Source organism: Vespa velutina, chromosome 22 (genome assembly GCF_912470025.1).
Source record: "Vespa velutina chromosome 22, iVesVel2.1, whole genome shotgun sequence".
NCBI classification, from domain to species: Eukaryota; Metazoa; Arthropoda; class Insecta; order Hymenoptera; family Vespidae; genus Vespa; species Vespa velutina.
The window spans coordinates 727,501-741,517 of record NC_062209.1 but is presented as its reverse complement, the minus strand read 5'-3'; the positions used below and the strand labels follow the sequence as shown (position 1 = coordinate 741,517).

General features: G+C 38.7%; 1 protein-coding gene across 7 annotated transcripts in view; it reads right to left on the bottom strand.

Annotated features, from left to right (window-relative positions):
- The window catches only part of LOC124956426 (protein tiptop), a 147,217-nt gene that overhangs the window by 40,398 nt on the left and 92,802 nt on the right, over nucleotides 1–14,017 (bottom strand). For 3 of the 7 annotated variants that reach the window (XM_047512222.1, XM_047512223.1, XM_047512221.1), the window contains one exon: nucleotides 13,657–13,788. The exons of 3 other annotated variants lie outside the window; for them this stretch is intronic. In XM_047512222.1, coding sequence (XP_047368178.1) covers nucleotides 13,657–13,723 — 67 coding nt within the window. In that variant the 5' untranslated portion in view covers nucleotides 13,724–13,788. Of the gene's footprint in view, nucleotides 1–6,715; nucleotides 7,132–13,656; nucleotides 13,789–14,017 lie in introns of those variants that run through there. One more of the 7 variants, XM_047512219.1, reaches the window with a different exon arrangement.

Sequence of the window (14,017 nt, the reverse complement as noted above, 5' to 3'; positions counted from 1 at the left end):
AGAGAGAGAGAGAGAAAGAGAAAGAGAGAGAAAGGCTTCGGAAACGAGGCTGAATGCGTACGGAATACCTACAACGAATAGTATTGCGGTACCGGGAATAATTATTAACAGCGACTAACAATAGAGGAGCATGTATCGAAAGGAACGATCGTTCGTTGCTCGACGTTTTACCGATCGTTTCGAAACGGTGTTCTCTCTAATATCTAAGAAGAAAATCCGATTGTAATATTTAGTGTGGTTCGAATCTGATCTGAATAAAATCGCTTTGAGATAGGTAAGTGGTTGGTCAGGTATATAAGTAAGTATTTGCATTTGCGTTATTCAATCAGGTGTTCACAATGCATTTCAACGCGTCCGACAAATGAGGTGTTTAGATCGTTTTGAAATGATAAAGACGAGAATTAAATAAAGACGAAAAATCTGTATGCATCCTGTACCTATCTTATTATTCGATGATAGAAAGAAAGGAAATAAGGGAAAGAAAAGAAACGGGGAAAAAAGAAAAGGAAAAATATAGAAGAGGATTCGTTTTAAAAGGAAAAGAAAATTTGAAAATTCGAGCGGATCTCGATTGATCTCGTTTTCCGAATATTAATTTCAGTCTCGTCATTCGGAGCTTCTCTGGTGCGAGACGAAAGCCAGGTGCACGGAGACGGATCGAGGTCGTCGCGACGAGGATATTAATTGCTATGTGACACGTACGAGAGAGGAGGGAAAGCGAGGTCTCTTCGATGGCTTCTTCTTACCTCCTACTTCGCCATGGCGATTGATTCCGACAGGCTTTAGCCAGACTGCATATAATCACAATAATTGACGACGATGGTAACGTATAGGACGATGGCGATCAAGACCGCAACGAACTGGCTTTCGATTTTACCTCTCCCTCCTATATCTCACCATATTTATATGCCAAATTTTTGCAAAAACATATACCGTATATATTGAGAGTTTCGCAAGATATCGACGTCCTTTACATACGTATCGGTACATATCGCGGATTCGCGACGGAGTTTCTCGTCATCAAACAAGACGATTAATTATTTCGTATATCGCCCGTCAAATTGCTTGAAAGGACGAAAGGATATTATTCGTGGTAACAAATAAAAAAAAAAAAAAAAAAAAAAAAAAAAAAAAAAAAAAAAATATAAAAGAAAAGATAAGCAAAAGAGAAACAAGTTTCATCTACCGTGACATGTCTCATTATTATTCTTTAAACATATAATAATAATAAGCGACAATTAGTATTAAACGAATTTAATATGGGGGGAATAGGCTAATCGTTCATCAGTACAATTTATCTTGGTCAATCCTATGTCTCAAATAATGTCGTTAGATTCGTTTCTGTGCGTCTGAAATTAATCGATCACGATTCGATGTAAGTGGGCGCGCTCTCTTATCGACGATCCGTTCCAACTTAGACAAAAAAGAAAGGAAAAAAAAAAAGAAATAATAATAATAATAATAATAATAATAATAATAATAAAGAAAAAATACATGACGTAGCACGAAAGGGGCCCGACGAACCGAGGACAATTAATAGATCACAGAAATCGTGCGCAATGAGTTTGACTTTACGTTGCGCTTTACACGGTAATGATCGATGTCGGGCGTTAATGTTCAACGCGCGATACCGCGACGCGGGTATATATCTTACATCGGAGTGACACGTGCACGAGGAAAATCGCATTACTTTCGAAAGAAACAGGTTTGTGACAGGGTATCAACCAGAGACACCCGATGTTAATCGTTCGAGCGTCGAACGTATATTTGCTCGACGTAAGAGATTCCGATCGATCGAGAAATCGAAAAATCATCGACGCTCGTCGATGCATTTGTATATTACTCGTAACGGGATAAAGGGGGAAAAAAAGAAAAAACAAAAAAGAAAAACAAAAAGAAAAAAGAAAAAGCAACTCTTTAAACTACAAAGAGAAAACTATGAATGATCGGGCCTAATCGATATCGCTTTGTTGTCGAAAAATTTCCCATCGAGCCTAACTGTGATGTAAGCTCTTACGAAATGAAAGCTGACGAAGAGGAAAAAAGATAAAAGAAAAAAAAGAGAGAAGAAAAAAGAAAAAAAAAACAAAACAAAAAACAAAAAACAAAAAACAAAAAGGAACGAATCGAAAAAATCTTCTTTCACCCGCTGCTTTTGGTACACCTGCCAGATAATTGATGTAAATTGAAACTATTTCGTAAATATGTCCGATAGATCCAAAACGATATCGATCGTACAGAATCATCGATTGATCGATCGATGTCACGCGATTTCACTAACTTGGGAAAATATTACAAAGAACCGTGAATAAAAGTCTCCTCGTATTCGAGGATTAAAGATTATCTCGAGATCGGGAATAACGGTTCGGAGAAGAATGATAGTTCGTCGTAAAAAAAAGAAAGGAAGAAAAAAAAAAAAAAAAAAAAAAAAAAGAAGAAAAAGAAAAAGAAAAAAGGAAGAAAAGAAGGAAGGAAAGAACGAATGAATGAATGAAGGAATGAAGGAAGGAAAAAAGTATAGAAGTAAAGAAGGAAAGGAGAAATGAATTCTATTCGCGCGTTATTCCGCGTAAGCAGCTGGACGCGGGTGAAACTCCGCGCGGGTGCAAGGACCCCGTCGTGCGACTTCCATTTCAATGGGAAGGCTCACCTGGAATCACCGTTGCCGCGGTGTAGATAAGATCTAACGAAATCGGTTGTCCAACGAGAGCCCTGGGGGGAATTAAAAATGAGAGGAAGGGTCGCCTGCTGGCAGGTGAAGAAGGAGAAGGACCGCATTATTCGGCCCTCGTCCTTATCACGCTCGTTCTCCTATAAATCTAGCGGACAGACACGCGAATTCCGCTTCTTACTGCGTGTATATATATATATATATATATATATATATATATATATATATATATATATATGTTTGTATATATGTATGTATATATGTATGTATATATGTATGTATATATGTATGTATGAGAACCGAAGTAAAATAGCGATTAACGTTATGTACTTTAACCTTATATTCTTATATTATATTATGTGATTAACCTTATATTAATCATTTTATTATTACTAGTTTATTTCAGTTAAAAACTTTTTCATTATTTTCTACGAGCACTGAATAAATCAAACCGACGAATTTGTTGTCTTCTCGTAGAAAGAAGAAACTCGCTCGTTATTAACCCAAGCGTCCGGTGGAACGAACTGGCATCGCTCAGCGACTCCTAAGGACCTAAGACCTCGCATGAGCTACTCTAAACATCCTTCGTCACTCCTGTCTGTTCTACTCTAACTAACGAGTACATAAACTCGCAAGAAAAGGATCTACGTCGATTTATTTTCTCTTTCCTTTTTTCGTCTTTTTTTTTTTCTCTTCTTTTTTCTCTAACACGTCGACCAACGAAAAATATAACGGTCAATTTTCTCAACAAGTACGACGATACAATGATAAATTAATTATTATCATACTAATTAATACGATCGATAGGAAATAAGATAAAGAGCGATTAATTTCAAATACGTGCGAACGATATTCGTCCGTCTTTTTAAATTACAATAGGATTCTTTGTTTAAGTCTTTTGTCGAAGTTGATCGTAAAAGAATGTACGTAAAAAAAGAAAAAATAAACGAAAGAAAGAAAAAAAGAAATGTTCAAAGTCACGAAGAGTATTGTCGTACGAGACGTTTAACAGTCAAATTCTTATCTTACTTTCACGCAAAGAGCGCGGGGAGAGTTCACTTGATCCACCTACGGCCGTCGACGGAAATAGGCGATACACAACGTGGTAATAAATATCACGGTATTATAATTAAGCTGCTTGCACAAAGCGTGGGATACGAGATGCAACTAGAGACATAGTTGAACCCAAAGAGAATAAGAAAAAGAGAAACGTTTGTTGAAAAGCAAAAGAAAAAAAAAAGAGAGAGAGAGAGAGAGAGAGAGAAAAGAAAAATCGTACTTTTAAAATACCAATAGTACCTATCGCAGGATGCCAATATTGTGAATGGACACGAGTAGGAAAGGAGAATGGAAGGAAGATTGGTAGTAGGGGAAAAAAAAAAAAAAAAGCAAAAACCGAGCAGCACTTGGCAACGGAGATCGGCTGTACGAGAACGTGAATGCGTGTACATCAACATCGTTCGTTCGATTGACGATCGTTTTACGATCGTACGCGGCCTTGTGTCGGCTTCTCCGCAAGTCCGTGGCTCCTTGAGTGGCATCGACTCATTCCGATCGCATTCGGATCGTTGGCAGCTTCACTATTCTCGACGGATGAGGCCGACCAAAGCGGATGCGATAGAAATGAGACGAACACGAGAGGAACGCGAATACGAACGGTACAGCGTATCTATCCTCTTTCTCTTTCTCTTTCTCTTTCTCTCTTTCTCTCTCTCTCTCTCTCTCTCTCTCTCTCTTTCTCTTTCTCTCTCTCTCTTTCGCTTAACCTCTTGAGATTCGTACTTTTCATTTATGCATCCGTGTCATCTCGTAATCAAGCAACGCCAACGAAAAATATATTTCGATGATCGCGTTCTTTCGCAGACGAATACCGCTGACGCCGTTTGATACCAACCTTGGATGGTATTCAACAGATCAAAACGAATCGAAATGTACGTCGAAATTTATTTATGATATCTCACGCTGCAAACATCTTATACGTAGTTTTCAGCGTGTGACTTAGATTTACGTTGCCTTCATAATCCATGTGATATAACCGTGTTCCGCAAAGAAAGTTAACACATCGTGGTACGTGAATATAACTATTAGTATATACATATATATATATATATATATATTTATGTATATATGTTTCAAGCTCGGAACCAATTGGTCTTTGAGTATTTCACAATGTATCTCGTGCGCGTGCGCGTACGAATTATATATCTTTAGAAGAAAAAAATAGGAAAAAGGAAAAGAAAGAAAGAAAACAAAAAAAAAAAAAAAAAGGCGAGAACGCGAGATCGACGAAAAATGTAATGTAAATGAGTGATTTAATCGTAAATAAAAATTCTCAATTATTCTGAGAAAAGGTGACTCCTTAACGAAAGACAACCGAGAAATGTCGGGGCCGGTTTTCCCATCGTACGCACATCCGATGTGGCCTTGTTGGTTCGTCAGCGCGACGTCGACTATGGCTTCTTGAGTGGCAGCGATTCTATTCTGTTCGCGATAGTAAAGCTTTCCAGACGATTCGATGAAAGGTATATACATACACGCATACACATGGTACATAGATACGTACTTACATACATACATATACATACACACGCGGTATACGTACACACACACATACACACATACACACATACACACACACATATATATATATATAAATATATTAGATGCCACGTCGGCGTACATACGTAACTCAACTCGCGAATATGTTTCTTAGATTTCGCTAGATTTTAATGTTAAAGATATTGTAATAATTATACGTTGATCAATCTTTAAAATTAACAAAAAATATAAGTACGTGTATATGTATATATATATATATATATATATATATATGTATATTTTAATTACTCTGCCAAGTTACTTTGGAATGTTTTATTAACGACTAGCCGCGAATGCAACGAAGACACGGGATTATCGATGATTCTCGTACACATCGTTTCGGTTTGTACATCGCATTGGCTGAAAGTGGCATAAATCATGATTTTCCCATCGTTCGTTACTATCATTCCTAGTACAGACAACGACGCATTCGATGCGTATTCGTTCGAGCGTAACGAACAACACGTTTGTCAGTGGTTAATCCTTTCGATATTCAACTTTTTCCTCCAACCCTGTTCCCCTCCCTCTCTTACCCCTCTCCTTTTGCGTCGACCATTATCCATCGATCGATCCATTTTGACGTGATTCAACAAACGGATCTTTACAAAGACAATGTAAGTGTTCTATCATAAAAGGATCAATAAAATGAACGAAATTATTATTTTTCTTTTTTTTTTTTTGTTTTCATCGTAACTCCTTTCTTTATTCTTCTCTCTCTCTCTCTCTCTCTCTTTCTCTCTCTCTCTCTCTCTTTCTCTTTCTCTAAATCTGTCACTTTTTCTTCCTCTTTCTTTCTCTCTCTTTTTTTCGATAAGACAAGAACAACCATGAAATATTTGACTGGGAGAAGTCGTGGCCTAATTATTCGTCCTGTCGGCGAATGCTGAGAGAGAGAGAGAGAGAGAGAGAGAGAGAGAGAAAGAGAAGCGCAGAGGGAAGGACGAAAATCAAGTGCGGTCGAGAGGACGTCACTCCTCCGTAGGGGCTTCAACATCTCCAGCTCGACCAGCAGCAGCCTCACCGGCAACAGCAACGAAGCTGCTGCCGACTAATATCTCGTTCTTTTGTTGCGTTTCGCAGCAATTCGCCTGCCTCCGCAGCTCGCAACGAATTTCGGGCTGATTATTCGGAGCTTCGGAGTGACGTCGGTCGGGTGGATTAAAATGCTCCTAGTAGGGCTACCGGAGTCGGAGAACGGAGAGACACGAGTAAATGGGAAATGGGTGGGGGAAAGAGAGAGAGAGAGAGAGAGAGAGAAAAAGAGAGAAAGGAAAAAAGAGAGAAGACTTCAACGTCGGAGATGTCACCCCCGAGGGGTCCGTACTACAACCGGTCCATGCACAGCCTCTGGTCTTTTCGTTCGTTCATTCGTTCGTTTCTTCCTTCATTCCTTCCTTCCTTCCTTCCTTCCTTCCTTCCTTCCTTCCTATCTTTCTATCTTCCTACCTTTCTTCCTCCTTCTTTCCGGTTTTCCTTTTTGAATAGCACGTATCAGGCAGCTACATCGAAGCGGTCTTTCTGTCGCGCGTACAAAAAAAAAACAAGGAAACTTGTCCGTGCAGAAAAATTTCGTATTGTTTATGCATTGAAAAAGTTTCATCCTTTTAAAAGATCTTTAAAACGATATTAGCAACGTTACTAGAGTCTCTCGTGAATCAGATAGAAACGTTAATCCCTCGCGTCTATTGGATCCAGCAACAGGTCACTCTAAATTCACCCACGGCATATGACTTGTTTTAAATAATAGAAAAAAGGTGGGAGGCGAGGGAAGGGACGAGAAAAAAAATTAATGAAAAAAGAAAGAAAAGGATATTTCACGGATACTTTAAATTTCACCTTGAAACTAAAAAAGAAAGAAAAGAAAAAAGAAAACCCCGCCCAAAAAATATCACCATTCGAATAACAGAGAGAATGAGACACTTTTTCTAATGCGCCGACATCGCACGACACGCAGAGCACGAACACGTATGAGGCGTATGCGCGTTTCAAATTGTCGAGAGGGTGGAAAGAGTGCTCGTCGTTCGTTCATTCGGTCGTTCGGTAGGTCGATTGATCGGTCGATCGGTCGGTCGGTCGGTTGGTCGGTCGGTCGGTAATAATAATAAAAATTCATACACCATTTTACGGCTATCATAAAAAAGCGGAAAATCCGTAGAGAGAAAGATTGTCGACGATATCGAAAAGAGCGAGCGAGAAAGAGAAAAAAAAAGAAAGAGAGAATAAAAGAGAATGTTCGCACATGCAAAGGAGTGAATGAGAACATTAACCAAACAGAAAAGTCCAAACTTCATAGGCTACAATAGTAATGTAATCCATTCTAATGTTATGCGAATTCATCATTATCATATATTATTAGTTTCTCGTTGATTTTCATTACGCAAAATTGCATTTCATTGTACAAAGTTGATTTTTGAAAAACGCAAATCATTTTGATTATGAAATAGAAAAACTGCGAACGTAATTACGAACATAATTCTATTATGAACACAATTTGATGAATATGATCGATTTCATATATTCGATATTCTTTCACTCTATTGACTTTCGTCGTTCGAAGTTAAGACGATGAAACTAGCTCAAATAATTCCCGTCGTGTTCAAATAAGTCCCGACGTTTCGTAAATGAACATTTTACTGATCTAAAATCCAAAAGATTTCTTCTTCTTCTTCGAAAGAAAGAAAGAAAGAGAAAGAGAAAGAGAGAGAGAGAGAGAGAGAGAGCTCAATATTTTCAATTTTATTCGTGTATACGTGCGTATGCATGTACATACGTAAGCATATATGTACTGATATGTATATATAGCTCACTCAACCACTCCGTTATTACACTTTCCATCGAGAACTGGTATCCCGTGTAACGATCCACCTACAATTCGCACTATCTATACCATTTTCTCGGCATTTTATCAGAGGACAAACTGTAGAGAAGAATAAAGTAAGTATGTACGTCTAGCTAGATATCTACATAGAAAGGTATCCTTGACTGTTACTTGAAGTCGATGATAAAACCAACGATATTCCTCCTACACGAGAACACACGGCTGACGTCCTCGAAAAATCTCTTACGGACTATCAAAAGCTAAACGTAATCGTAACGTGCGATCGTAAAGTAACAACGCATTAGTACGAAATACCTACTATGTTGCGCGTATAAAGTCGACACACACAATGTCGGACATACATAAAGTGGACACTGACGTCATCCGACAGAAGGACAGAGCGGTGAAGGAAGGAAGGAAGGAAGGAAGGAAGGAAGGAAGGAAGGAAGAAAGGAAGGAAGGAAGGAAGGAAGGACGACCGGTCCTTCCCGGTCTCACGATAAAGATGCTAGTCCGCGACGTCGCTGAACGCTTCATGAGACTAAAGAGGTAGATAGAACCACTGTGTGGTGGCAGGGCAAGGCAAGACCTTGGAGTGGGGGGGGGGAGGGAGGAGGAGGGCGTAAGAACACCCTCCGGCTCGTGAAGAGTCTGACGAGAGTCGGCCGTTAGCCGCGTTTTACGGCGGCATTAAGCTTCTCTTAAATGACGCACGCAAAGTGCTCCTTCCTTCCTTCTTCCTCTCCTTCCCCTGTCCCTATCTTTAGCCCACCGTCAACCCCCTTTCCCCATTTCATTCCACCCTTTACACAAAATCGTCCTCTCATTTTCAACCAACCACCATTCGCTCATCCTCAGCCAGTCAGATTAATTTCCTTTTTTAATCCTATCATGACGAGTACGTGTATCTATCTATTATTAATAGACAAAGCTACGTTCCTTTATTCAATTCTATCCACGTAAAGGCATCTTCGATTTTAGTATGTATCTAAATGCATTGGCGGTCTGTCCGTTACGAATGTTACGAATTTACGGTTAACGCATATTCGATAGGTCGCGTGTAATAAATGAAATCTCGATGGTAGATAGGGCGGAGGAGGAGTTTGAAGGAAGGGTCGATAGTACTCGGATACGTATCTACTACATATAGTATGTAGATAGGTATGTACGTACATACGTATATATGTGTGTGTGTGTATATGAATGTATATATGTATATCTGTAATAAAAAGGATAAGCTACGTAAGCTGCGCCGGACAGTGAGACGAGAGAAAGAGAAAGAGAAAGCATCGAGAATCGAGGAAAAGAGAGGTAATACGTACGGAGATGACGGGACGAGTACAAAGGTGAATCGAAAATACCTGTACGACAGAGATCAGACGTCCGTAAGCGTGGTTGTGCGGTATAGGAGTATCGCACTGGTGAAGAGAGAATGCTGGAGGGAGAGAGAGAGAGGAGAGAGAGAGAAAAAGAAAGAGAGAAAAGGCTAGTACGACGACGACGACGACGACGATGGAGAACCGACGGGACCTCCGCTTCTCTCTCTGGAGTACCGGAGGACCGGTGGTGAGCAACGGAGGGCACGTAAGTCCGCCCCCGGCCCCGACGACAGCCCTCGTTGGATTCGAGTATTGACAGATATTTAAATGAATATTCCTCGGCTGTTAGGGATCCTCTCTCTTTCTCTCTTTGAAATCAAAGCAGAAGGTATAACGGTTCATTTAGACGTGCACCGATAGCTCTCGTTGCGCATGAGTATATATATATATATATACATACATATATATATATATATATATATATATATATATATATATATGTCTACTACCTATCTAGCGCAAAGTGCACACATAGAAAAATACAAGGAAAAAGTGGTTATCTATATATGTGTCTATATATATATATATATGTATATATATATATATATATGTATGTATACCCGCGGATACAGGTTTTCACTTGTCATGTCATCCACGGGTTATCACCGAGCGAGACGACGATTACTAATACGGGGGACGAGAGCAGCTGGAGCAGTGGAGAGTCAAAGTCACCTCTTGACGACCCTGTTTGTCGGGCACACGCGGCCCTCGCGCATTTACCCTCGACCATCACTCCCCACCATTACTAACGTCATCCTCGTCGCATCCCTTTTCTCGATCTTTCCTTTCTATGATTTTCCAAGAACCCTACGTATTATATTATACACATCAATAAACGAATCCCTCGGATACTCCTTTAGACGATCATTTAATACATTAAACCTCGTAACTTCCACGTTGATTTCATATTGAGAGAGAACTTGAAAATTACCTGGAGAGAGAGAGAGAGAGAGAGAGAGAGAGAGAGAGAGAGAGAGAGAGAGAGATCTCGTAACTAGACGAAGCAGCTTTTTTTCTCTTCTCTTTTTCCTCATAAAAAGGTACGAGCTATGAGCGTGTGACGATAAATCACGAAGAACGACTCTAATTTTCACGAGCGTGCCATAGACGACGTTCCCGTACAATACTCATACCCAACTCTATTCTCAGCGTATGTACCTAGATAGGTTATATACACGATAACAACCGGTTGTTACACCTGCATCGTTCAAGATCAGTGAAGAAACGGAAACGACAAATGCAGAATTATCACGTACGTAACTATCTCTTCCAAAAAAAAAAAAAAAAAAAAAAAAAAAAAAAAAAAAAAAAAAAAAAAAAAACAAAAACAAAAAAAAAATAGGTGGAACCGGAACACACACACACACACAGACATACACATATACACATACACATATATATAATCTTTTCGAATACGCCTGCTCGCACGTTCTTGTAACTTTTATCGCGACAGATCCGATGACACGCGCCGAAGCAAATTTATTACCCTTACTTGAATCGATGCATCACGTTTGTCTGACGCGTAACAAGTTCGACTGATACTTTCAGGTATCCCAAAATTATTGCCACCACATTTTCGCGAGGTACGTCCGCACCAAGAGACACATATACGAAATATTTTTGTACGTGCGATTTCAAAATAAAAAGTTTGAGATTTATTCTTAACCCCGTCTTCATCCTGGACACTTTAAACTTTACGATCGAAAATAATAATTTAAACAGTTGAAAAAGATCTTAAATAGAACAAAATATATCTATTTATGTGTGAAAACTTAACAATTAATTTATTTCCTTTACTCGACGACGACTGGAGAGATATTTACGATCTCGATCTTGAAGAAAAAAAAGGAATAGAAAAAAAAAAAAAATAAAAAAAAAAAAAAAAAAAAAAAAAAGAAAGACAAAAAGAGGAAGAAAAAAGTTAGATAAAGCTTACTGTAAAAGCAATTAAATTAGGTTATCATCGAGAATTATACGTCCGTACGACGTACGAAACGATCGGAGAGCTTTTAAGGACGACTTCTTCTCTCCCTCTTCCTCTCGCCCTCTCTCTCTCTCTCTCTCTCTCTCTCTCTCTCTCTCTCTCTCTCTCTCTCTCTCTCTCTCTCTCTCTCTCTCTCTCTTGTCATCTTCTCTGTTCAGTCTCAAAGACGATCGTTCGCTGTGAAATCGAGGTTGATTGCACATTTTACGGACAGGCAAAGCAGATCGAGAAAAGTCGCTCGGTTATCGCTTTTACGACACCGTTTCGTGTCTTTACTTCGAAACGTTGGGATCGAGACGACGAGAATCGAGATGACGATCGAGACCGAGCGACACCGCGAGCTTGAGCTCGAGTCGATCTCGTCGGGTTTGTTTCGTTATCCTCGCTGCTTGATTGCGCCGCTATATTAACGTCCGTCCGTGAGAGCCCAATAAAAAGTTTTATTTAAATGACCGCAATTTTGTATGTTGGACTCGGCGGGACTCGCTCATTACCATAAAGCATTATGTTATCTGAAAATAGGTCGAACTACCTTTATAATGGATCTCATAATTATCGACGATCCTCTTTGCCTCCGTCCCTTTACGTATAACAACGAACGATGGACAGGAGTATATAGGAGGAGTGTGAGAGAAAGGGAGAGAAATCGATATGAATTAAAATGCTCCTCGTATCTTTCATCCTAGATGTTTCAAATTTTCATCGTTATAATTGTTTACTAGAACTTATTCGCATTATATTCGAACGAACAGGAAAGGGAGCTACGTTAACTTGGATTTACGCGACAAATAATTACGGCAAACACTGACGATATGAAATATTAATTCAATTTGTTCATTAATTGATTGGATGATATAGGTGTACGCCGCTGATTGTATCGCTTAACTCTCAAAATCTATTTATTATTTATTTTGAAATAAAGAAAAAAAAAAAAAAAAAAAAAAAAAATCGATCGAATTTCTATTTATACGAGCAAGTATTTTTTTTTTTTCTTTTTTTTTTCTTTTTTTTTTTTTTTTTTTCTTTTTTTTATTGAAAATCGTTCTCCGTTGTTTTACGATTGCGAGCATACGATTGCAATAAAGAAACATTAATATCGAAACGAGAGGAGAAAAGAAATGAAAGAAAGGGGAAAGAATGAAAATTTTTAATAAAAAGAAAGAGAAGAAAAAGAAAAAAAGAAAGAAAGTGAAAAACCACAAACGAAAAGGGAATTATAATTTCATTATTAAACTTTCAATCGATCGCGATTCGTGTCACGCGATATAGAAAGAAAACGTCAAACCTTCTTTTCGATAATATTAAAATTTTTAAGTATAAACCGAGATGTGGATCGAGTCAATGACCGTTTAAAATATCAAAAGGGAAATACTGTGAAGCAATTAAAATAACGACGTTCGAATATATCGTAAAACTTCGAAAGTATTATAGAATGTATCCCGTCAGAGTGACACCTGTGCAAACCTCATCACGGGTACCTGCCGCCTGTCTGATCGAAGGTAGAGAGGAGATCGTACTACCTGTGCCCACCTATAGATCGCCATAACGTCGTCGTATCGGTCATGTTTCTTCGGCCACAGCTTTGCCTTATACACCGCTTTACATTACCGATTTACGAGGCTCTCCGTTGAGAGCAAGGATGACGGCAAATGCTAATGAATGGCAATTTCTGAACGTGAGAAAAGTATGAACGTCGTTAGTTGCAATTTCGTTGCGACGATTTATTTATTACATGATACATTGACATATTGTACCGTGTTACCACGAAGAATCGGCAAATTAACAATAATATCTGTGATACGCGATGGGATAACACTTTTTTAAAATGACTTTCACACGAATCGTCACACATACATACATACATACATACATACATACGTACGTGCATACGTACATATATATATATATATATATATATATATATATATATATATATATATATAGTAAGTACTTTTTTATTCTTTTTTCTTCCGTTGCCGTCGCCATTTAAATCGAGAAATGGTGCTGCTTAAGTGTGCGTATATACTACATGTGCGTGCATAAATAAGTGCTGTAAGGGTTTGGAGAAAGATAAGAAAAATAAAGGATTTTCTTTTCTTTCCCTCTGCAAAGTGCAAAACTTAGTATAAATCTGAGTGAAGAAGTAGGGATATAATAACATGCGTGCGATTTCAAATACGATTTTTGTTACACTTGTCATATTTACCGGTTAGATTATCGCCGCGCTGCTGCGGCCACCGGAAGGAAGGCCTCGGCTGTTGCTTGCTTCGCATATCTTCCGTCCGGTGCGGCGGCTTCGGGCCGCTCGCTTTGCAAACGATCGGAGACCACTACTTACCTGAAATAGAAAAATGCACTCGGGTCAGAATTTTAAATGATCCTAATAATTACGAGATCTATGGAATATTCGAAAAGTAATTCGAGGACGATTTTCACAATGAGAATCGATCATTTTTGTTAATAAACTTTTTGATAAATAGTTACGTTGAAAAGAATCCTTCAGAAACAACGTGTGCTTCTAAAAAGACATGAATGAGAAGTAAAGAGATACAAGTAAAAGAAAGAAA